Source organism: Oryctolagus cuniculus, chromosome 19, assembly GCF_051225735.1.
Source record: "Oryctolagus cuniculus isolate XC-2025 breed Fujian yellow rabbit chromosome 19, ASM5122573v1, whole genome shotgun sequence".
Classification (NCBI taxonomy): Eukaryota; Metazoa; Chordata; class Mammalia; order Lagomorpha; family Leporidae; genus Oryctolagus; species Oryctolagus cuniculus.
Genome location: NC_142885.1, coordinates 29,051,437 through 29,077,524, shown reverse-complemented (window position 1 = coordinate 29,077,524; position 26,088 = coordinate 29,051,437). Strand labels below are relative to the sequence as shown.

At 43.4% G+C, this 26,088-nt stretch overlaps 1 protein-coding gene across 1 annotated transcript in view; it reads right to left on the bottom strand.

Moving 5' to 3' along the window:
- LOC103346511 (glutamate receptor ionotropic, NMDA 2A) overlaps nt 1-26,088 on the bottom strand; it is a 184,126-nt gene that overhangs the window by 152,804 nt on the left and 5,234 nt on the right. The window contains exons 2-4 of the mRNA XM_089321437.1: nt 22,979-23,184; nt 19,421-19,590; nt 17,445-19,315 (exon numbers count right to left, since the gene is read on the bottom strand). Of these exons, the coding sequence (XP_089177563.1) occupies nt 19,227-19,315; nt 19,421-19,590; nt 22,979-23,184 (465 nt within the window). The 3' untranslated portion in view covers nt 17,445-19,226. Of the gene's footprint in view, nt 19,316-19,420; nt 19,591-22,978; nt 23,185-26,088 lie in introns of the transcript that reaches the window.

Genomic DNA, 26,088 nt, shown 5'->3' with positions numbered 1-26,088 from the left:
ACCCATCTCAAGCCTCCAAGGCTCCTCCAACAGCAGGCAGTCCACTTAACACGGACATAGTATATAAAAAAAAAACACCTCACAGTGAAGGAAAAAGAATTAACCATGCCAAGCAACAAACACAGAAATCGAGGGAACAAGATCAAGGATGACACTATGATGCCTCCAAATAAACGAAACACCCCAAACCAAGATTATGAAGATGATGAGATAGAAGAAATGCAAGATACGGATTTCAAAAAATTTATGATAAGAACATTTAGAAGTTTTCAAAAGCAAATCCTTGAACTACAGAAATCCTTATTGGACAAGATTGAAAATCTCTCTCGTGAAAATGAATTTTTTTTTTTTGACAGGCAGAGTGGACAGTGAGAGAGAGAGACAGAGAGAAAGGTCTTCCTTTGCCGTTGGTTCACCCTCCAATGGCCGCCGCGGCCGGCGCACTGCGGCCGGCGCACCGCGCTGATCCGATGGCAGGAGCCAGGATCCAGGTGCTTTTCCTGGTCTCCCATGTGGTGCAGGGCCCAAGCACCTGGGCCATCCTCCACTGCACTCTCTGGCCACAGCAGAGGGCTGGCCTGGAAGAGGGGCAACCGGGACAGAATCCGGCGCCCCGACCGGGACTAGAACCCGGTGTGCCGGCGCCGCAAGGCGGAGGATTAGCCTAGTGAGCCGCGGCGCCAGCCTCGTGAAAATGAAATTTTAAGGAAGAATCAAAATGAAACGCAGAAACTAGTAGAACAAGGAAGTGTGATAGTGAAGAGAAATCAAAATGAAATGAAGAGCTCAATAGATCAAATGACAAACACATTAGAGAGCCTTAAAAACAGAATGGGTGAAGCAGAAGAGAGAATATCGGACTTAGAAGATAGAGCACAGGAAAACATACAGTCAAACCAAAGAAAAGAAGAGGAAATTAGAAATCTAAAAAATATTGTTGGGAATCTACAGGATACTATTAAAAAAACCAACATTCGAGTTCTAGCAGTTCCTGAGGGCATGGAGAGAGAGAAAGGATTAGAAGGCCTTTTTAGTGAGATACTAGCAGAGAACTTTCTGGGTTTGGAGAAGGACAGAGACATCCTAGTACAGGAAGCTCATAGAACCCCCAGTAAACATGACCAAAAGAGATCCTCACCACGACACGTGGTAATTCAACTCACCACAGTGAAACATAAAGAAAAGATCCTAAAATGTGCAAGAGAGAAACGTCAGATTACTCTCAGAGGATCTCCAATCAGACTCACAGCAGACTTCTCATCAGAAACACTACAGGCTAGGAGGGAATGGCGAGACATAGCACAGGTGCTAAGAGAGAAAAATTGCCAGCCCAGAATATTATATCCTGCCAAGCTCTCATTTGTGAATGAAGGTGAAATAAAGACCTTTCATAGCAAACAGAAATTGAAAGACTTTGTGGCCACTCATCTGGCCCTGCAAAAGATACTTAAAGATGTGCTACACTCAGAAACACAGAAACACGGCCATCAATATGAAAGAAGGGAAAGGAAGAACACCTACCAGTAAAAGAGCATGGGAAGCTCAAAGCATATATTAGAACTAATCTTTGGCAAATGGCAGGGCAAAGTCATTATGTATCAATAGTCACATTAAACGTGAATGGACTTAACTCTTCAGTTAAAAGACACCGATTGGCTGACTGGCTCAAAGAACACAACCCAACTATTTGTTGCCTACAAGAAACACATCTCTCTAACAAAGAGGCATGCAGACTGAAAGTGAAAGGTAGGAAAAAGATATTCCATGCCAACAGAAACAAAAAAAAAGCAGGTGTAGCCATATTAATATCAGACAAAATAAACTTTAATACAAAAACTGTTAAGAGAGACAAAGAGGGGCACTATATAATGATTAAGGGTTCAATTCAACAGGAAGATGTAACTATTATAAATGTATATGCACCTAATTACAGGGCACCGGTCTATTTAAAAGATATGTTAAGGGACTTAAAGGGAGACTTAGATTCCAATACAATAGTACTGGGGGACTTCAATACTCCACTCTCAGAAATAGACAGATCATCCAGACAGAAGATCAACAAGGAAACAGCAGATTTAATTGACACTATTGCCCAAATGGATCTAACAGATATCTACAGAACTTTCAATCCTACATCTAAAGACTTTACATTCTTCTCAGCAGTGCATGGAACCTTCTCTAGGATTGATCACATACTAGGTCATAAAGCAAGTCTCAGCAAATTTAAAAGAATGAGAATCATACCATGCAGCTTCTCAGACCACAGCGGAATGAAGCTGGAAATTAGCAACTCAGGAAACCCCAGATAGTATGCAAACACATGGAGACTGAACAACATGCTCCTGAATGAACACTGGGTCATTCAAGAAATCAAAAGAGAAATCAGAAACTTTCTGGAAGTAAATGAGGTTAACAACACAACATATCAAAACTTATGGGATACAGCAAAAGCAGTATTGAGAGGCAAGTTTATAGCAATAGGGGCCTATACCAAGAAATTGGAAAGACACCAAATAAATGAGCTTTCAGCGCATCTCAAGGACCTAGAAAAACTGCAGCAAACCAGACCCAAATCTAGTAGGAGAAAAGAAATAATTAAAATCAGAGAAGAAATTAACAGGATTAAATCCAAAAAAAATTACAAAAAATCAGCCAAGCAAAGAGCTGGTTTTTTGAAAAAAGAAACAAAATTGACACCCCATTGGCCCAACTAACTAAAAAAAGAAGAGAAAAGACCCAAATCAATAAAATCAGAGATGAGAAAGGAAACATAACAAGAGACACCACATAAATAAAAAGAATCATCAGAAATTACTACAAGGATTTGTATGCCAGCAAACAAGAAAATCTATCAGAAATGGATAGGTTCCTGGACACATGCAATCTACCTAAATTGAACCATGAAGACATAGAAAACCTAAATAGACCCATAACTGAAACAGAAATTGAAACCGTAATAAAGGCCCTTCCAACAAAGAAAAGCCCAGGACCAGATGGATTCACTGCTGAATTCTACAAGACATTTAAAGAAGAACTAATCCCATTTCTTCTCAAACTATTCAGAACAATCAAAAAAGATGGAATCCTCCCAAATTCTTTCTATGAAGCCAGCATCACCTTAATTCCTAAGCCAGAGAAAGATGCAGCACTGGAAGAAAATTATAGACCAATATCCCTGATGAACATAGATGCAAAAATCCTCAATCAAATTCTGGCCAATAGAGTACAACAACACATCAGGAAAATCATCCACCTAGACTGTCGCTCCCCCTCTTCGTGGAGGAACGACACAGGACCCTGCGCTGTTCTTTCGTCTGCTCGGCCCTCCCTGGGTTTGCTGCTGGTTCTTCCCGGGTTGGCTACTATCCCTTCCACCTCCGTGGAAGGGCAGTTCCCCCTGGCCACATTCCCCACTTCCGCAGGGGAGCGGCACACCGCCGGCCGGCTCTTCTGGGGGCTGCACAGGTGTTCCTTCAGCTACATGTTCCCCTTAGATGTTCCTGGTGCATGCCGTCTCTCTCCTCCTTTATAGTCCTCCTCCGCCAATCCCAACTCGGCTGCCCACACGCCGAGTACGCTGCTCTCCTCCAATCAGGAGCAAGTCCTACAGTTTATTAGTTGAACTGGAGGCAGCTGTGCGGAAGCTGTTTACTTCTCTCCCAGCGCCATATTGTGGGAGAGCAGATGCATAGAATAAGTCCTAATTCCAGCAACTCAGTCTAGTCCGGTTTGCTCCCCACACTAGACCAAGTGGGATTCATACCTGGTATGCAGGGATGGTTCAACATTCGCAAATCAATCAATGTGATTCACCACATTGACAGACTGCGAAAGAAAAACCATACGATTATCTCAATTGATGCAGAGAAAGCATTCGATAAAATTCAACACCCTTTCATGATGAAAACTCTAAGCAAATTGGGTATAGAAGGAACATTCCTCAATATAATCAAAGCAATTTAGAAAAAAACCCACAGCCAGCATCCTATTGAATGGGGAAAAGTTGGAAGCATTTCCACTGAAATCTGGCACCAGGCAGAGATGCCCACACTCACCACTGCTATATAACATAGTTCTGGAAGTTTTAGCCAGAGCCATCAGACAAGAAAAAGAAATCAAAGGAATAAAAATTGAGAAGGAAGAAGTCAAATTATCCCTCTTTGCAGACGATATGAATCTTTACATAGAGGATCCAAAGAACTCTACTAAGAGACAATGGGAACCCATAGAGGAGTTTAAATTGGCAAACAAAAAAGCGGTCTGCACCCTAATGTTTATTGCAGCACAATTCACAATAGCCAAGACCTGGAACCAACCTAAATGCCCATCAACGGTAGACTGGATAAAGAAATTATGGGATATGTACTCTTTAGAATACTATACCGCAGTAAGAAACAACGAAATCCAGTCATTTGCAACAAAATGGAGGAATCTGGAACACATCATGCTGAGTGAAGTAAGCCAGTCCCAAAGGGACAAATACCATATGTTCTCCCTGATCGGTGACAACTGACTGAACACCAAAAAGGAAACCTGTTGAAGTGAAATGGACACTATGAGAAATGGTGCCTTGATCAGCATAGCCCTCACTGTTAATGAACAACTTAATTCATTATCCCTCTTAGTAGTTTTTTTATCTGTTCTACTTAATATGACTGGTTTTATTTTGTAATTAATACACAGTTATTCTTAAGTGTTGAAATTTAACTGAAATGTGATCCCTGTTAAACATAAGAGTGGGAATAAGAGAGGGAAGAGATGTACAATTTGGGACATGCTCAAGCTGACTTGCCCCAAATGGTAGAGTTAGAAACATACCAGGGGACTCCAATTCAATCCCATCAAGGTGGCATGTGCCAATGCCATCTCACTACTCCAAGTGATCAATTTCAGTTCACAATTGATCATAATGAAAGGACTAAGAGTCAAAGGGAGCACATAAACACGTCTAGTACCTGCTAATACTAACCGATAGAATAAATAAAGGGGAGAGTGATCCAACATGGGAAGCGAGATACTCAGCAGACTCATAGAATGGCAGATGTCCTAAACAGCACTCTGGCCTCAGAATCAGCCCTAGAGGCATTCCGATCTGGCTGAAAAGCCCATGAGAGTATTTCAGGCATGGAAAGCCAAGACACTCTGGCAAAAAAAAAAAAAAAAAAACCTAAATGAAAGATCTCTGTGAGTGAGATCCCAGTGTAAAGAACAGGTCTTCAAAGAGGGAGGTGCCTTTCTCTGAAGGGAGGAGAGAACCTCCACTTTGACTATGACCTTGTCTAAACAAGATAAGAGTCGGAGAACTCAGAGGGCTTCCATAGCCTTGGAAACTCATGACTGGAGCATAGGGAGATTACTGATGCCATAGGCAGGAGTGTCAATTTGTAAAGTTAACAACAGGAGTCACTGTGCACTTACTCTTCATGTAGGATCTCTGTCCTTAATGTGCTGTACATTGAGACTTAATGCTATAACGAGTACTCAAACAGTATATTTCACTTTGTGTTTCTATGGGTTGGAAACTGTTGAAATCTTTACTTAATGTATACTAAACTGATCTTCTGAAAAAAAAAAGAAGAAGAAATTATCAATTCCCAACTTGACTCTCACTGGGATTAAACATGACAATAGGTCTGATCTGATTTCATCATGATTTAAAAAATCATCTATTATTTTTCACTTTATGTTTCTGTGTGGGAGCAAACTGTTGAAATCTTTACTTAATGTATGCTAAACTGATCTTCTGTATATAAAGAGAATCGAAAATGAATCTTGATGTGATTGGAGGGGAGAGGGAGTGGGAAAAGGGAGGGTTGCAGGTGTGAGGCACGTTATGGGGGCGAAGCCATTGTAATCCATAAGTCGTACTTTGGAAATTTATATTCATTAAATAAAGTTAAAAAAAAAGCAAAAGCATTTGAGATAAAGGGAGAGGAAAGCAGAGTGAAATTAAACACAACATAAGTCCCAAATGCACACACATCACATTTTCTATTTTCAGTGCATATTTTCATCAACAAACATCTAAACAAGCGACCACTAAACTGCGATCTCACTTTAGGAGATAAGCAAAGAGCTCTCTCTTACTGGCAAAGAGTATGCAGTGGGGCCTCTGGCTTCTCGGTCTGCCCGTAGCAGCTAACCTTGTCCTCAAGGATGTAGGAGAACTTCTCCAATATGGAAGACATGGCAGTGGTTAGGATGCTGAGACTGCCCCTCACTCTCACCTCCAGGCTGTAGTCTCAATCACTGGAGGAGACTCAAATGAGTCATGAGGGAAACTCTTTGGAAGTGTGAACTTTATGCTTATAGCAAATTGCAGCATGGTCCAGCCACACCTCTAGTGCTCAGTGGCCACATCTTATACAGTACAGGTCTCTACAGTCAAGATGATCTCTCAGCAGCTAGGTCCAATCAGTCTTTTTGGGATTTATAGTTCTGAAGCATTTCTCCGGCTGAGTGTCACCTTCCTTATCCTGGCCATACTCGCTTCCATCACTTTCCAAAACATCTCTGCCTCTTGCCCTTCTCCTACATCCCTGATGACTTCTTATGGAAGCCTCTTCCTTCACTCACCTCCCACACCGTTAGCACTCCTCCCGGGTTCTGTGTTATTGCCACTGTTCCTCTCTGTTTATCATCATTTTCTTGGATATTTTAGCCATTTTTAGAGTTAAACTAGAGATGATGATGGCTCCCAAATCCTATATCTAGCCCTAATCATTCCCATATCAAAATAACTGGACATTCATTGTACCCCACCAACCAATTCAACTCAACAAACTCTAAAACTGACCTTACCATTTACCAACTCAAAACTCAGTGCATGATACTTGTCTACCAGCCAGCCAGAATCTACAGGAATGGGTCCTACCAAGCAGAGGCTGGAGAATTTACCTGCCACAACTTGGGGGTGAGGTACAACCAACACTTAGTGTGTAAACACTAGAGAGGATGCTAAAGTCTTTAATGCATAAAACAACTCCCCATGGCTATGAATTACCCAAATGTCAAGAGAACCACTGCTGAAAATAAGCTTTTTTTCTTCCTTTCTATTTATTTATTTTTAATATAAATTTTATAAATAAAACCTTAGGAATACAGTGAATTTTCCCGCCATACCCATCCTCCCACCTATACTCCCACACCACTTCTTCCTCCCTCTCCCCTTCCCAGTCCCATTCTCCATTAAAATTTATTTTCAATTAACATTATACACAGAAGACAAATTATATATTAAGTAAAGATTTCAGCAAGTTGCACACACACACGTGCTCAGACACACATACACACACACACAGTTTGAGAACTAGTTTTACAGTCAACTCTCATAATGCAACTCATTGAGGACAGAGATCCTGCATAGGGAGTTAGAACACAGTGACTCCTGTTGTTAATTTAACAATCTCACATATGAGGTCAGTGAAACAGTTTTAAAGCCATAGCTGTACCTGTATGGTGTGGAGCCCAGTAGCTATGCTTATTCCTGTCCCTTTCACAGACTCTGCAGTGGGGCCCAGAATCGGCACTCTAACAAGCTTCCCAGTTGACTGGTAAGTGCACTAAATGGTAAGAGTCACTGCTATTAGGCAGAGCCAACCTTAATGTCAAAAAATTTCACACATTCTTCTTCAACGACAAGCACTGGATCACTTGATACACAATAAGAAGCTGAAATTCAAAGTCTGAGTAATCCCCTAACTTCAGCCTTTAGGATCAACATCCTCGGCTTTCATGGGAGTTACTTAACTTTGAGTTTTCCCTTTATTAGCACAATCCCAGAGAAACTGACCCATAAACTTCACAGTACAAAGTAAAGAGTGTTCCATGCACAATTTGTTTCTTCAGTCCTAAATCTCACAACTTGTTTCTTGCCAAGTTGAAACTCGGAAATACAGAGCAATGTTTGGTGCTCTGCCAACTGGAGAGGCTGCAGCAAAAGCGACTTGCAGGAAAATCTTCAAATCTTTTCATTTTATTAAGCTTAGTATATATTGTGAAACACACGAAAGATACTGCTCTTGGGATAAAAGGATAAAAATAAGAGATGGACGCAACAGTCGGAGCTAAGCAGATTTGAAGCCAAGAGCCAGTAGCTTCCTCCAGGACTCCCACACAGGTGCAGCAGCCCAAGGACTTGGGCCCTCTTCTACTACTTGGCCAGGCCACAGCAGAGCTGGAATGGAAGTGGAACTCCTGAGACTTGAACCAACACCCATATGGGATGTTGGTACTGCAGGCAGCGGCTTCATTCACGATGCCATGGCTCAGCCAACCCGCTGCCCCAAATACCTAGGCTGTTCCCACTTGTGATCCAGCTTTCTGCTCATACCCCTAAGGAAAGCAGAGGAAGTAGCCCAAGCGCTTAGGCATCCGAACCCACACTGGAGTACTGGATAAAGTACCTGGCTTCTGGTCTGTCCTGGCCCACCCCCGGAACACTGTAGCCACCTGGGGTAGGGACCCATACATTGAAGATCTCTCCTGTACTGCCTCATCTATAACTCTGCCTTGCAAACCAATCTTTAAAAGTAAAAAATATCTAGTACTTACTATGAGGTGTCACAACCTTGGACAGGCTGGAACAGAACACAGAGGGATTCTTGGTGTTTCTCTAAGCTTCTGCTTTCTCCTCCGTGTGTGCAGTCTGTGAAAATTCACTGGATTACATGCCAGTTAATTCGAGCGCCCCGTGCCCCCATGCCCCTGCACACATACCTTACACTGCTGCACAACCCACAGCAGAGAGGACGTGAGTCAAGGCCTCTTCTCATGGATGTGGCCAAGGCTACATCTGGCCAGGCACAGGAAACCCCTAAAACAGTACTGGAACCGTGGGAAAAGTTCTTCCTCTCCCAACAACCCACCACACTCTCCAGGACTCCTGTCACACTCCCCCTCCCTTTCCTTTCTGCAACACGCCTTTCTTAGCTTTGTTTCACGCCTCCCTACATTCATACCACCTTTTCATTCTCTCCCATTCCTCTCTGCTCCCGCTTCTCCCTTGACACTCTTCCTCCTACTACTATCCCCTTAACCCCCTTGCATGCACACCCCAGCCCCCGCCCACACCATGACAGAAAGGTCAACATGCCAAACTAAATGCAGAAAGAGCGTTTCTGTTCTTCTTGAACAGGAACTCAGTAAGAGGCATACTCTTCTGGAAGGAGCCGAAGAAAAGAACCGAGCCTAGTAATTTCCAGAAGTCCAAGGTAACTGATGTGGCCGCCTCGGGTCTGGCCTCTCCAGATCCAGGCCTGACCCTGGGGCTGCTGGGTCTCCCTCATGCTCCGCCAGCAGGGTCAAGGACGGCTCTTCGTTGCTTGAAAAGGCTCTCGGGTTGAGCCAATGCACTGCGGACTCCCACCTGAGCACATTGGGTCAAAAGGGGCCACGCATGTACACGTACTTCCAAGGAACAGTGCTGGGCGCAGGTGCAATCCCCATGGGCGGCTGCCATGGCACCAGGGGATGCATTGGCACATCCAGCGTCCAACGCAGCAGGGCCACTTCCAGTCCCTCTGCTCCAGACTGTGACCCAGGGAGGCTGTGGCTGATGACCCAGGTAGTCTGGACCCTACCTCCAGGCCTTGTGGGAGTCCTGAATGGAGCTCCTGCCTCCTGGATTCTGCCTGGCCCAGCCCTGGCCATCAAAGCCATGTGGGGAGAGAAGCAGTGCAGAGGGCATCGCGAACAATATTTATCTTTCTTAGTGATCATCAATATTGGAGTTCACTCCACAGATGGCTATAAAGGCTGGCACTGGGACAGGCCAAAGCAGAAGCCAGGGACATTTTATCTGATGCTCCATTCTGGGTGCAGGGGCTTAATTCCTTGTGCCTTCTCCCTGTGCTTTCCCAAGCTGCTTAGCAGACAGCTGCATCCCACGGGGAATGGCCTCTAGGAGAGGCAGGCACTGTGGGGTCAGGTGAAGCCACTGACCACAGTGCCAGCATCCCATATGGGCGCTGGTTTGAGTCCCAGCTGCTCCAGTTCCAATGCAGCTCTCTGCTGTGGTCTGGGAATGCAGTAGAAGTCCTTGTGCCTCTGCACCCATGCAGGAGACCCTGGCGATTCTCCTGGTCCCTGGCTCCTGGCTCTGGATCCCCTCAGCTCTGTCCATTGTAGCCAATTAGGGAGTGGACCACCACATGGAAGACACCTATCTATCTCTCTCTCTCTCTCTCTCTCTCTCTCTCTCTCTGCCTTTCCTCTCTCTCTCTCTCTCTCTCTCTCTCTCTGTAACTCCTAATTTCAAGTAAAAAAATCTTTAAAAAGGCAAAATTCTTTTAAAAAAGGAAAACATAGCTCTAAATAAAATACTACATCAAGGCCAACTACTAGAGCTTATCTAGAATTTGATACTATATGCACTACATGCCCTACTAACAAAGAATTTGAAAAGGAGTTTAACTCAGTCTTAGAAAAGGTTTTGGTACCCATTCATTCTCTTCTTCCTTACAAACATTCTGTGTGGTATGATTTCTGAATTATACATGAGGAAATCTCTGGAATTTATTTATTCAGACACTTACATACCCATTCGCACAAGGACTTGAAACACCCGTGATCTACACGGTTCTCCACGGAACACAGGTCTGCTTGCCAATCTCCAATCTCCATAACTAGCCTTGCATTTAAAGTATGGATCATGTTTGAAATAGTACAAATCCTGTATTCCACAAAGCAAGACAGAATATAAAGGTAGCATCTGAGGTCACTGTTGACATTTTCTACGTGCATGTTATCCTGTTGGTACTTTTTCTCTCATTTCTCAATGTTAGATACAAATGGGGATGGAGAAAGTTCAACTACCCCTATGTGCAGATGACATGATTCTATATATAGGAGATCCAAAAGATTCCACTAAGAGACTCTCAAAACTCATAGCAGAGTTTGGTAACGTGGCAGGATAGAAAATCAACAGCCTTTGTATACACCAACAATGTCATGGCTGAGAAAGAACCTCCATGACCAAACCTGTTCAAGTAGCTACAAAGAAAATAAAGGACCTTGGAATAAATTTAGCCAAGGAGGTCCAATATCTGAGAATCACAAAAGATTAAACAAAAGAATAGAAGAAAACAAAAAAATTGAGATGCTTCTGCACTACAAAAGAAACACTCAGCAAAATGAAAAGGCAAATAACAGAATAGGCAGAATTATCTTCAAAGTATGCAACTGATAAGGGATTAAGTCCCAAAAACTTTCAAGAAACTCAACAACAGCAAAACAAACCACCCATCAAGAAATATGCAAGGGACTTCAACAGGCATATTTCAAGAAAGGAAATCTAAATGGCAAACAAACACATGGAAAAATGCTTAGGATCACTAGCCATCAGAGAAATGCAAATCAATACTACAATAGCCTTCAGGATGTGGGGGAAAGACACCCTAATCCACTGCTGGTAGGAATGTAAACTGCTACAGCCACTGTGGAAGACAGTATGCAGATACCTCAGAAATCTGAATATAGATGCACCATATGAGCCAGCCACTCCAGCCCTGGGAATATACAAAAGGGAAATGAAATCAACATACAGTTATCTCTGCCCTCATATTTACTACAGCTAATTACAAGAGCAAAGATATGCAAGCAACCAAAATGCCAATCACCTGAAGTCCGAATAAAGACATTATGGGCTATGTACACCATACATACATACATACACAGACTGCACAGCCTGGCTAGTGTGCATTCTGCTGCAATGAGCATAGGCCTGTGAAAACCTCTGCCTACATAATGATTCGTTTCCTTCAATATGTTACCAGTACTGTGTACATCCATACAGTTTTCCATGTTGACAGGACTTGTTTCACATGAGAAATTGTATTGCTATATATGTATATATTAAGGAATACAGACACCAGATCAGTAAACCCAATTTTACCTTAAAACACTAGAACAGAAAAGTAAATCTTAAGAAACCGGAAGGAGGAAAAAGATATGAACTAAAATAAATCCAACGGAATAGAAAATATCACAACAGAAATTCAGTGAGACCAGAATACTATTCTTGAACACTCAGTGACATGGACAAAACGTTTATCCACAGGAAACAAGGGAAAAAAGGGAACAGACTCAAGTGACTTCCCAACAGAAATGACAGAGAGGACACGATTACCTACCTTACAAAAATAATCATCAGAAAACACTATGGAAAAGCCAAGGCACAAGGATTTGGTCAATGTTGCTACAGTGTGGACTGATTGTCAGAAAGACACAAACCACTAAAACTGAATACAGTAAAACAAGAAACCCTAAATACACTTATAATTTGAAAAGAGACTGCAGTAGCAGGGAAACAAAAATAAACAAACAAAAAACATGAAGAAAAGTCCAGGACCAGATGGCTCTACTGGTGAGAACTCCCATTTAAAAGATAATTATAATCTGTTCTTTGCACACCCTTCCAAAAAGGAGATGAAGAGGAAAAGCCTTCCATATTATTCCATCAGACCAGCATTATCCCAACATCCCAAACAAGCACACATCATCAAGAAAATGGCACACAAATATCCATCATGAATGTGTCGCATACCTCAACAAAATATTACCAAATGCCATCCGGAAGCACGACCAAAGCTTAGCACACTGTGCGCAACTGAGAGTTACTCTGGAATGCAAGGACGGCTATCATACATAAGCAATTTATCCCAGAACAGAACAAACATGGGGAAAACTCACAAAGTATCCCAACAGACACAGAAAACCTATTTCACAAAACCTTCATTACTTTTGCGGTACTAAAAACAAATCATCCAATTAGGACAGAAGGTACACCTCGGCCTGACAAGGCTCTTTCATGAAAAACCCACAGAGCACTAACATCACACCCAATGCCAGGAACCCGAAACTCTCCTCCTAGACCAGGACACAGACACGCACTTTCGCTCTCATTCCTCCCGACAACACTCACAGGTCCAGAGCAGGGAGGCTGGGCCCTCCAAAAGCAAACAGACAAGAACACAAGGCCGTTCCGGGAGGAGACGGAGCCACCTCTGCTCTCGCACAGCTGCTCGCACCCTGGGGACCCTTCCAGACTGTCCGCACAGCACAACTGCGACTCCTCCTGAGCCTTTGGGACCAAGAGCAACAGGCACGCCTGCAGCCAAGACCCCAGCGGGAAGCCGCAACAGCCACGCATCACTCACCTGCAAGGGGGCCCGGTCTCCTGGCGGGATAGAGGCCTGCCAAAACCGTTGCTTCTGGAAGGGGCCGAAGAAGAGAAACGTGCGTAGGAAATGGCTTGGCAGCCTCGGACACGCAGCCTCTCCTGATGCCGGCCTGACCCTGGGGCTGATGGGTCAGGCTTAGGCTTGACCACCAGCGTGGAGGACGGCTCCTCACATCATGGCTTGTGCAGACTCTCGGGCAGCAGCAGACCTAGACGCTACTCCTACCCATGCACCAAGGTCAGAGGCAGCCATGTCAGAGGGTGCACTTCCGGGTCAAAGTGCAGGACGTAGGCGCATTCCCCACTGGCCGTTGCCATGGCGCCACATCTGCAAACTGCAGCATCCAGGGACAGAAGCCCCAGGGCCACTTCAGTCCCGCTGCTCCAGACTTTGACCCAGAGAGGCAGCTGCTGATTGCCCAGGTTCTCCGGATCCTGCCTCCCTGCCGCTCAGAGTCCTGAATGGAGCCCCTGCCTCCTGGCTTCTGCCTGGCCCAGCGCTGGCCATCAAAGCCACGTGGGGAGAGAAGCAGTGCAGGGGCCATCGCAAGCACTGTTCTCTCTCTGAGTGATAGTCCATATGGGGGTTCACCCCTCAGGTGTCTACAAAGGCCAGCACTGGGACAGGCCGAAGCAGAAGCCAGGGACTTTTTATCTGGTGCTCCATTCTGGGTTCAGTGGCCTAAGTCTTTGGGCCGTCTCCCTCCGCTTTCCCAGGCATGTTAGCAGACAGCTGGATCCCAGAGGGAACGGCTTCCGGGAAGGGCCGGCACTGTGGGGTAGTGGGTCAGGCCACCACCCGCAGTGCCGGCATCCCAAGACGCCAGTTCGAGTCCTGGCTGTTCCACTTCCAATGCAGTTCTCTGCTGTGGTCTGGGAAGGCAGTAAAAAATGCCCCAAGTCTAGTGCCTCTGCACCCATGAGGAGACCCCGGGGAGGCTCCTGGCTCCTGGCTTCAGAAACTCTCAGCTCTGCCCATTGCAGCCAATTTGGTAGTAGACCAGCAGATGGAAGACTCCTTCCCTCTCTCTCTCTTTCCTCCCTCCACCTTCAACTTTCACAATAACTAAAGAAATAAACTCAACCATCCAGTGATCTAATACCCAAGGAATGACAAATTAAAATGACAACCTGGAGAAAGAGTGCCTTGGATAACAGGACAGAGTCAGGTCCCCAAAGCACCAGACTATGCATTGTTTGTGGTCAGTGTTCATTTAAATATTTTTAAAGTAAAGTAAGATTATTTCATCTGGAATCCCAATTTTAAGCTTTTTGCTGCTTTGTGCCTCTGACTTCCAGCAGGGTGAGTCTTCCCCATGGAAGGTACAGGAGCAGAAATCCATCTGCCGTCAGGGCTGTCCTGTTACTTTCCTCAACACATGCACTTGCCCACAGGTTAAGACAAACTGGTGCTAAAGAGAAAACAGAGTATCGGGCCACAGTTCCCCCCAGCTCCTCCCCACTATCACGCCCTTTCCTGCACACACATCCACACTTTTAATAAGGACAAAGACTACTTAAAGAGAACGTTGGGTGTACCAGGTACTACCGCAAGTACCTGAACATATTTATCTTCACAACAAACTGATGAAGAAACCACGATTATCTCCATTTTGAGGAAGAGGCAGAGAAGGATGAAAGATGCCATATAACTCCCCTAGAAACAGATCAAGCCACGGACTGACCTGAATTCAGACTAACACCAACTCAGGTCCTTTCCATAATGTCACAGGCCTTCTGCTCCCTTCTGATCCAAACCAGAAACACGTTAACCAGAGTGATGAGAAAAGTCCTCTAAGTAACCCTTGTTTCCACTGGAAGTGGGGATTAAGGATGTAATATACTGGTCCATTTTACCACACCATCTCTCTGTCTGTGATGGGGGCTCGGGCAGGGGTTTAGAACTCCCTGAATATGCACTCTCTCTGCCCAACGATCTGAAATAGAAGTTTGAGGAAAACATGTAGAGAGGCATTGGCTTCCCTATGCAACTGTGTTCTTAACGCTGCATTTTTTGCCTGTCTCCTTCTCATAAAGGCCACGTGCAGGAGATATCCTGGCTGACAGTCTGTAAGGCAGGTTTTGGAAGACAGTTTCCTTGTTCTAACAAGTAATCTGATGTTCCTAAGATGCTACTGTACCTATTAAAAAGAAAATGGGGGAAAAAAAGTAAATGCGTGGCATTTCTTAATGAGCACTATACTTCATGTGTTGTACTATGCGAATTAATGGTAAAACTAGTACTCAAACAGTACTTTATACTTTGTGTATCTGCGTGGGTGCAAACTGTTGATATCTTTACTTAGTATATATTAAGTTGATCTTCTGTATATAAAACTAATTGGAAATGAATCTTGATGAAGAATGGGATGGGAGAGGGGTTGGGAGATGGGATGGCTGTGGGTGGGAGGGAGGTTATGGGGGGAAAAGCCTCTATAATCCAAAAGTTGCACTTTTGAAATTTATATTTGTTAAATACAAATTTAAAACATATACATAAACAAAGCTCAAAGCATCGCAACGACAGACTGCAAGACACAGAACAGGGCAGTTACAATCAAAACAGCATGGTATAAGCAAAAAATTGACATATAGACCAATGGAACAGAAAAGAAACTCCAGAAATCTGTGCACACATCTACAAACAAATTCTATTGGACAAATGAGCTGAAGATCAATCCCAGCTGCAAAGGACAGTCTCTTCAAAAAATGGTCCTGGGAAAACTGGACCTACACACGCAGAACTATGAAAGAAGACCCATGCCTTACACCTTATACAAAAAACAATTAAAAATACTTCAAGGAACAAAATCTAAAACCCAATCTCATCAAACTACTAGAGAACATTGGGGAAAACCGAAAGGTATTGGCATAGGCAAAGATTTCTGGGGAAAAAGATCCCAGAAGCACAAGCAGTAAAAGCAGAGACGAATATGATTCCATCAAGCCGAGGAGCTTCTGCGCTACAAAAGAAACACTCAGCAAAGTGAAAAGGCAACTGAAAGAATGGGAGAAAATACTTGCAAACTATGAAACTGATAGAAGATTAATATCTAGAATCTATAAAGAGTTCAAGGAACTCAGCAACCACAAAACAAAAAATCCAGTTTAGAAATGGGAAAAGGACTTGAACATGCATTTTTTCAAGTGAGGAAATTCATATGGCCAACAGACACTTGAAAAAATGCTCAAGATCACAAACCATCACAGAATTGCAAATCCAAATGACAATGAGGTTTCACTGCACAACAGTTAGAATGGCTCACATACAGAAATCAGCAAACAATAAATGCTACTGAGGATGTGACAACTATGGGAACGTAATCCACCGCTGGTGGGAACATAAACTGGTGAAGCCATTGTGGAAGCAAGTAGAGATACCTCAGAAAGCTGGAAATAAATCTACTATATGACTCAGCAATCCAACTCAAGGTGATTTACCCCTAGGAAATGAAATAAGCAGATTTTAAAGGATTATTTGCACCTCCAAGTTTAGTACAGCTCAGTTCACAATAGCTAAGACATGGAATCAATCTTGATGTCCATGAACTGATGACTGGATAAAGAAATCATGGCCTATATACACTAGGTAACACAACCCATTGGGGATTACAGAGATGCTGTCTTTAGCAACAAAATGGATATAATTGGAAACCAGTATATTTAGTGAAATAAGCCATTCTGAAAGGACAAATACCATATGTACCCTGATTTGTGCTAACTAATACAGACCTAAAGGGTAATGGGTAGGAGGGAAACTGACATTCTGTGATAGATGATTTTCTACAGTGTTTTTTTTTCTTCATACTGTTCTCTACTTATTGTGTGGTTAAACATATGAGTATATAGTTAACAGAAAATAGATAATTATTAAGAATTAAGAGTGGTAACAAAAGAGGGAATGAGCAGAAGGGTGTGAGAGCCAAATGGAGGGATTGTAGCATGGGAAGATGTATCAGTATATGTTGACTCTGTATAGAAGAAATGCAAGAAATTTGTACACCTGACATAAAATTTAAAAAAAAATAGATAATCCTCTAACCAGACTAACATAACAAAAGAGAAAAACTCTACAGTAAGTGAAATTACAGATGAAAAGCAGACATAATAACCAACATCACTGAAATACAAGGCTTCATAAGAAATTACTATTCAATATCATATGCTAAAAAATTGGAAAAAACAGGAAGAAATGGAGAAATTCCTCAATAACAAATACATATAAACTACTAAGATTAAACCCAGAAGACAGACATCTGAAAAAGACCCTTTAAAGCCAATGAGATTGAAGCAGTAATTAAAAATTTTCCAGCAAACTCCAGGCACTAAAACTCCAGCAATGAAAACTAGCTGCATTACGACTGAATTCAATAAAACATTTCAAAAGGCACTTCAACACTTCTCAAACTGCTTCAAAATACTGAATAACACTGAATTTTGGCAAACACTTTTTATGAGGCCAGCATTCCTTTGACGCCAGGAACTACAAAAGACATGAAATGCATAGAAAATTGCCACCCTATATCCTTAATAAAATAGATGAAAACATTCTCAATAAAATTCTAGCCAAACTAAAAAAAACTCCAAAACCACATGGTAAAGCTCATATATTACCTTCAATTGGAATTTATCCCAGAAATGCCATGGTGGTTCCACATTTGCAAATCAATAAACATAAATAGATCAAAATCATGAAAGAATAAAACCATACTGTCAGGGACAGTGCTGTGTTCTAGCAGGTTAAAGACACGACATGCAGTGCCAGCATCCCATATGGGTGCCAATTCGAGTCCTGACTGCTCCTCTTCCCATGCAGCTCCCTCCTAATGTGCCTGGGAATGTGGCAGAGGATGCCCCAAGTCATTGGACCACTGAAACCACATGAGAGACCAGGAAGAAGGTCCTGGATCCTGACTTTGTATTGGCTCAGTTTGATCATCGCAGCCATCGGGGAGTTAACTAGCAAATAGAAGACCTCTCTCTTTCTTTGCCTTTCTTTTTCTCTTTGTTTCTAACTCTCTCTGCAACTCTTTGATTAAGCTTCGTAGAACTTCCTTCTCTCTCTTACTTGCTTTCCTCTAAGGTGTGTTCCAATCTTCACAACTTTGAGGTGAATGCATGCATATAGCAGTACCAAGAGGGAGTTAATGCTCTGAAGTGCCTGATTGTCAACAAGACATCCACTAATGGAAATAATGCATGTGAAAGAAAAGTCAACACAACACTTTCCTTGTGAGAGAGAAAAATGCACTGGGCTGGGCTACCTTCCATGGAGTTCTCACTAATCTAGCCGGGGTATCCAACACATGTACATACAGAGCTGAAGAAAAGTTTAAAGGAAGAGAAAATATACAAATCCAAAAAGGGAATATTTTAATGTGAAAACAAACTTACGTTAAAACAGAGTCAAGAGATCTTCCTGCTTTGCAAACTATTTGGCTTAAAGAACAGCCATATTTAAAATGTGATTCCATTAATTTTAAACCAGTGTACATTCTTCAGACTACCATTTTGTTTACCAGAGTACTGGTATAAATAACAGTGCAGTCATCATTATTTTCCCTCTGGCATCTAATAAATAAATGACTGGCATTTACCCCACAGCATGGGATGCAAGATGTGTACATGGATGTTGAGTAAAGCTTTATGCACTGATTTAAATTAACTGTGGACAGCCAGGTTTAAGTTCTTAAATATTTTCAAGGCTCTAAGCCATATATTTATTAATTTGCATTCTAGAGTGAAGACTGGTATCTGAAAATATGAGAGTAGTTTTCAGCAGAGATTTGTAACAGGATTAATGAGAGCTATGAACTGGAGTGGTGGTGGGGGAGTGTGAGTTGGGATAATATAAATGCAACATGCTCTGGAACATGCTGATGTGGGCAAATCATGCTAAACAGCTAGGTCTGGTCCAGTCCCATGCTTTCAGCAAACTATAATTTCTTATAGCGAAGCAGGATTCCCTATGATGTTCACCTACCTAGAAAAGCAGCAGGCGAGACAGTGCTGTTGCTTCTTGAAACCATGACACTGATCCCTGTCTTCACAAAGGGCACGGAGAATTCCACCACTTCAGAATGCTCCTCATTGATGCTGTCGAGCCCACTGCCAGGACCGCTTTGTGGTAACCACCTGGAGGTAAGGCATAAAAAGAATGGCACCTTTACATGTTCTTCCCAACACTTCTGACCACAGGCCCCCGTTAGAATGGGAGGCCAGGGTGGAAAGGTGACTTACTTCCCCCAATCACTCCAATCCACATATTGTTGACATTTTTGTCATGCTTCCCTTTGGTCACCAGGTAGAAGTCATAGGTAAACTTGACCATCCAGGAGAGCTTCTTCAGGATACCAATGCAGAACCCCTTGCAGCATTTCTTAAAGTTCACCCCCTTGTTAGCTGAATCGCTGCAAAGAAAATCCCAAGAACATGGGCTGTTAGTACTGGAAGACTTGTCTAGTCATTAGCTATACCCTTCTACTAGCTTTGCGAAGTTGAAATTCAAGAAGGGAAGTAACTTTTCCATGGACGCACACTGAGCTTATGGCGGCCAGAGGAGCAAGTGTCTTTAATTATAGCGGTTACTAGCAAAATAGCTAATGTTTACTGAGAAGTTACTACACTGCAGTTAGGCACTGCACTAAATGCTTTATACCAATTGCTGGATTGAGCTCCATGATGTTTCTCCAAATTAGGTAGCATTTGTACCTCTACTCAACAGGCAAGAGTTACTAACTCTTATTTTTAAACATTTCTAACACATTCAACTTCTTTTTTTTTATTTGACAGATTGAGGTAGGCAGTGAGAGAGAGACAGATAGAAAGGTCTTCCTTCTGTTGGTTCACCCCGCAATGGCCACTATGGCTGGAGCTATGCAGATCCAAAGCCAGGAGCCACGTGCTTCCTCCTGGTCTCCCATGTATGTGCAGGGCCCAAGCACTTGGGCCATCCTCCACTGCCTCCCGGGCCACAGCAGAGAGCTGGACTGGAAGAGGAGCAACCGGAACTAGAACTGGCACCCATATGCGATGCCGCTGCTGCAGGGGAAGGATTAACAAAGTGAGCCACGGCACCGGCCCCCACATACAACTTCATTAAACCACAGTCTAGCAATCTGATCTAAGTTGAGTCATAAAAATTTATTGGAAAATGGAAGAGAAGAAGGTGTGAAATTCTCAAGTAAAGTAAGGTTTTGCTTCATCCTCTAAGTACGGAGGCCTGAAACCAAAGGGAAGAACTGGAAGTGCCTAGATAACTCCTACAATCATGGGGTTCTACCCCATGCCCGAGTCCACAGAATTAACTTCTCACACTAGGCCCGACTATCTGTGAAGGCTCATTCGTACTATTTTTTCTTCCTAACAACATGGCTTGATGCACAAAAGGTCAAACTTTTCAAGAGTAATATCCAGGGCTGGGGGAAAAATTGCCATTAAAACAGAGACCATATTGCCAGCGGAAAGCCTATCTTCTGAGCTGCCAGGGTCAACCTCACTGTTTTCTACCAGGCACCCTGCTGTACTCTCCCCACCAACTCCTAGAAAAGAACACCCACACGAATCAGAAATGTCTTTGGTAAGGAAGGAAATGATGGTCTTCCCCACTGACAGCAGAAAGTCTTGGACAACGCAGGCAGGAAGACCACAGCCTCTTCAGGGAACAAACTTGCTTACACTGGAACATCCCAGTAGCTCTACCTTCTACTTGAATCACACATGCTACAATGTAGGTGCTCCATCTTTAACCGTACATTTTGAGCACAATCACACACGGGACTATCGTCTAAGCACTAAAATAACGTTTGAAGACACTCAACTTCATAGTAGGAAAGTACATTTCTATCTCTTAGTTTAAAAAAGAGGTTATATAATACTATAAATAATAATCACAGCTATGTAAAAACTAATGAGTTTATGAAATAACTGGAGGAAAAAATAATGAGAAGCACAGCTATTTTTAATGGTAGAAAATGATTTTTGCCTTTTCATATTAGGATTTTTCCATCAAATTCTCCAGTTAATATGGACTACATATATCATATATAATTTGTTACGCACACATAATCGAGTCAGAGAGGTTTATTTATAGCTACATCCATGAATGTGGACAGACTTGAAAATATAACTGAGTAGCAGAAGTAGGTTGAAAATGCCACCTTTTCCCTGGAGCTCTCCTTTATTCCAGAATCACCAACCACCTACCTTCCTCACCACCACAGTCATGCTGCCCCTGAGTTTGCCTCAACCACTCTGCTTCTACAGCCATGATCACCATGTAGACATTGAGCTCTAGCCTCCAGGGTGATGACCTCAGATCTGGGGTACTCTGAGACCACCCTTGTATATATTCCATGTGATAACCACTGGACTCAATACCTAAATTGGTTTTGGAGACTAATATGGGCCCCCAAGACCCCAGAATCTCCCAGAGGCTACAAAGGGCAGGTTTTTCCCTGGAAAAATCAGTACCAAGTAAATACAGTCATGTTGTCCAACAGGAATTCTTTTTGTAACCAATTAACCTAACTCAAAATGCTACATTTAGGAAATTTAATTGCTTTAACCTACGTTAATGTTGGGATTCATGGATTCTAATTTTGTATTGCTCCCACGGAAGTCAGAGGCTTTAATTCACCTCTATACATAGTAAACTTCTCATGTTCTCAAGCAGAAAAGGCAAAGCCACAAGCTGCCCCCTCCATACAGGAACAACAACAACAACAAAATTTGAGCTTGAACCTGAGACACTGTTCACAGTGTTCAGTAAAAATATCAATTCTTTCATAGGGAGTCGTTGATTTTTGGCTCATGTACTTCATAGTCAAGCAAACTGGGATGTGGACATCTGCTTGTTTTCAGCTCTAGGCCTTCTGATTTTCAAAGACTGTAAACTCCTGCTATCTACTATGAAGAAGAGACTACACTCATGGGCCATAATGAAGCATACAGGGTGTTGTCCCACAGATGTTATGCTCCTTGCTTTCTTCACGTGGTCAAGCTTGGCTCCCAACACCCACTGAAATCAGAACGGCCCTTGGTAACAAACCTGCAATGTCCCCTCCATCATCCTCCAGCCCATGACTTCCCTGCACAGTCCCTCCATCCTCCACCAACTCATGACTCTTCAGCAGGGATGCAACACTGGCATGCTGTCAGTGGTTCAAACTCCACCTCTACAGCATCAGGAAATCATTCCCAAGCTGTGTCCACCCCCGGTCTGGGAAATACAGAGGAGGGGGACGTGCCAGGGAGGGGACAGACAGAAAAATGTTTAAAACCAGGATAAGCACCTGGCTCCTGCCTTCGGATCAGCATGGCGCACCAGCCGCAGTGCGCTGGCCGTGGCGGCCACTGGAGGGTGAACCAACGGCAAAGGAAGACCTTTCTCTCTCTCTCTCTCTCTCACTGTCCACTCTGCCTGTCAAAAAAAAAAAAGAAATCCTTTAAGGAGAGACTTTTTAGGATGCTGGGGGATGACTGAGCACCATGGGTAAGAACACAGCTGGAGTCAGCCATACCTCTGGATGGCTTCAGCCGTGTTCTCCAACCTGCCCATAACTCAACTGTATCAACTGTAAACGGCAAACGCCCTCACCTCATATGGCTGTGAGAATTAACGGATGTAAACTTAGTGCATCTCCAGGCTATCATAAACATAAGCCCATTGCTAACACTACAGCTATCACAACAGTGTGTTCTGTGTTACGTTTTGTAGTACAGATGCTGTTGTGATCAGTGACTTGCACTATGTGACAGGCGTGGGCATGTCCAGACCACAGCCTCCCTGGCACTCACTTGATTTTGATGAACTTCCGACAAGGCACCATGTTCCGCACACACGCCTCAGTCAGCGGGTTGATGTCTTCCACGATGACGAAGGGGGCCTCCTCCAGGGTGATGATGCTCATGTGGTTGTGATTCAGCTCACAGTCAGAGAAGGACTTGTACCAGGGCCTCACCGTGGGCCTTGGGCTCAGGGTCTGGTTCTCCCACTTGCCCACCTGCACCACAAACACAGAGATACACCAGTGCTGCCTTGTGCCTCTGACTTCTGGCAGGGCAAGTCCTTCCCACGGAAGGCGTGGGAGCAGAAATCCATCTGCCATAAGAGCTGTCCTCTTACTTTCCTAAACATGTGCTCTTGCTCACAGGTTAAGACAAACTGGGCTAATGAGAAAACAGAGTATCGAGTTGCAGTTCCCCCCAGCTCCTCCACAGAGGAACTGAACATGCATGTCTGGGAGTGGCACCAAAGCATGATGTCCTGCCAGAGCTCATTGTCATGGATGTGACGGAAAAAGCGTAGACTTCTGAAAAAATCAGCAAGGTCTATGTCCAGCCCTCCAAAAAGGATGCGGGTGTCCCAGGAAGTGACCTAACTGTTGCACCAAATGCCTGCTCCGAAAAAATTGGTTTTGGTATAAAAAATTTTGACATGGATACCTACATGAGAGGTCTTGAAAAAACTTCATGAAAATGTCTATTATTAAAAAAAACCTACGTTGTGGAATTCAAACATTTTTGCAACAAAATCAAGTTATCTTTGAATTCCATTTCCTAGGAATTCATTGAAGTACCTTCATTGTAACTGAAATACTCTAGGCACACGCTTCATCACTGACAGCTTCGTTTTCCCAGCTGTAAAATGTACACAATCCCACCTTCTTCCTAAGAACATCATGACAAATAAATAAGGCAGTGCTTAGCGTACATCAGGACCTGTCAAAACAGAATCAATTGTGCTCCCTCTGAGCTGCTTGAGCGTCTTGGTGAAAGTGAATTGAAGGCTGTGGGCTGTATTTTTATTTTCACAGGCAGATTTAGACAGTGAGAGAGAGAGACAGAGAGAAAGGTCATCCTTTTCCCTTGGTTCACCCCCAAGTGGCCACTACAGCTGGCGTGCTGTGGCTGGTGCGCTGCACAGATCTGAAGCTAGGAGCCAGGTGTTTCCTCCTGGTCTCCCATATGGGTGCAGGGCCCAAGGACTTGGGCCATCCTTCACTACGTTACCGGGACACAACAGGGAGCTGGACTGGAAGAGGAGCAACCGGGACAGAACCAGCACCCCAATCAGGACTAGAACCCTGTGTGCCAGCACTGCAGGCAGAGTATTAGCCTAGTGAGCCGTGGTGCCAGCTGGCTGTTTGTTTTAAACCATAATTTTTTTTGACAGCTTATTGGCACTGCTCACACACACCAAGAATAAGCTGCCCTGACCAGTGCTGGCTCCTTCCTCCTCCTGCTCCTGTTCCCACACGTGATCACTTGATACCGCAGGTCAGTGCTGTGTTTGTGACAATAAACTCCAGGGAAGCACCTCGTCTGAAAAGCTAAGTGCCAAGTCCATGCTCGGCTGGGTGGCTGTGACCCCTCCCCACCCCTCCAGTAACATCAGCATCACATGAAATGAATGGTGGACAAGCAGGGCACCAGGAGTCTGAATCTGAAGGTGCTTTCCGATTCTGCAGGGTGCTTCTGTTAACTGAGCTACAGTAACTGTGTCATAGCCACAAAACCCGACCTGCCTGGCACACTAGGCTCCTAAATCCCCAAGGCAACATAAACTAAGGCAAACATAAACTAAGGTTGTGCAACCAGCACAACCTTTGGTGATGTCACTGACCACATTACACAGAGGACTTCACAGCCAAATTCCAGCCAAATCTGGTCTGGGTCAGATCAGTGCAGCTCCAGCCATTGTAGCCAACTGGGGATTGACCCAGCAGATAGGAGCCCTCTCTCTCTCTCTCTCTCTTTCTCTTTCTCTCTCTGCCTGTCCTTTTCTCTTTGTGTACCTCTGACTTTCAAAAAATAAATAAATAAATAAATAAATTTTTTTTAAGAAAGCTAATATAGAGGGCTGCTGTTTGGTGAATGGTTGCAACATGGCTTGGGACACCCACATCCCATATCAGAATGCTTGGGTTCAATTCCCAGCCCAAGCTCCCAATTCCAGCTTCCTGTCAATGCAGACCTTTGGAGGCAGCAGGTGATGGCTCAAGTACCTGGCAACTGATACCCATGTGGGAGACCTGGATCGAGGTCCCAGATCCTGTATTCACCTAGGTCAAAATCATAGCTCTATGAGGAGTTATCGTTGTATATTCATTCAGTAAACATTATTAAGTGTCCACAGTATAACAAGTATTGGCCTACAAAGATATAATGAGTAAGGTCCCTGGAGTTCATCCTCATCCTCATCAACAACATCTTATTATTGTCATGATCATTATTATCGATAGAAAACCTAGAAAGAAAGAGGACTGGTGTAGTGGACCCAACACATATAATTCTAGAAGAAAGAAAATGTTTTCTCTTATCCTGTCTTTGCTATTAATTGGTGAAAAACTAACCCTGTGTGTTTGGGCTCAAATTCACCATCTATAATACAGCACAGAAAAGAAAATTGCACTTTTGATGTTGTAAGACTACTTAAAATAATGTATTAAAATTCATGTTATTTTTATAAATTTGAGTTGAATTTTCTGAATTAGCTACTTAAAAATATTTCAGAACAGAGTTACTGTCATCAGTCACTTGTATTCTAATATTTACCTGAATAGGAAAAAAAGTTATAATCACTGTTTAATACCCTAGGGACTATGATGATGACACATAAATACTCCTAGTCCTCTTATGTACAAAAAAGAAAAATCTTTGAAAAATTATTGTCCTAACTGGTCTCTAGCATCTTTTTCTTCTCTGCCATCATGAAATTTAAATCCAAATGACAACACCAGTCTGTTAGATGAGAAAGATGACACATGGAACATTTCAGAATTTAACAAGATTTTGGATCTTAATTCCCCAAATCTTGCTTTGGGTACTACTTTGACCATCAGATAAAAACTCTCATGAAGACAAGAAATGTAGCTTGCCTGGGACTATACCCACACCCATGTGGA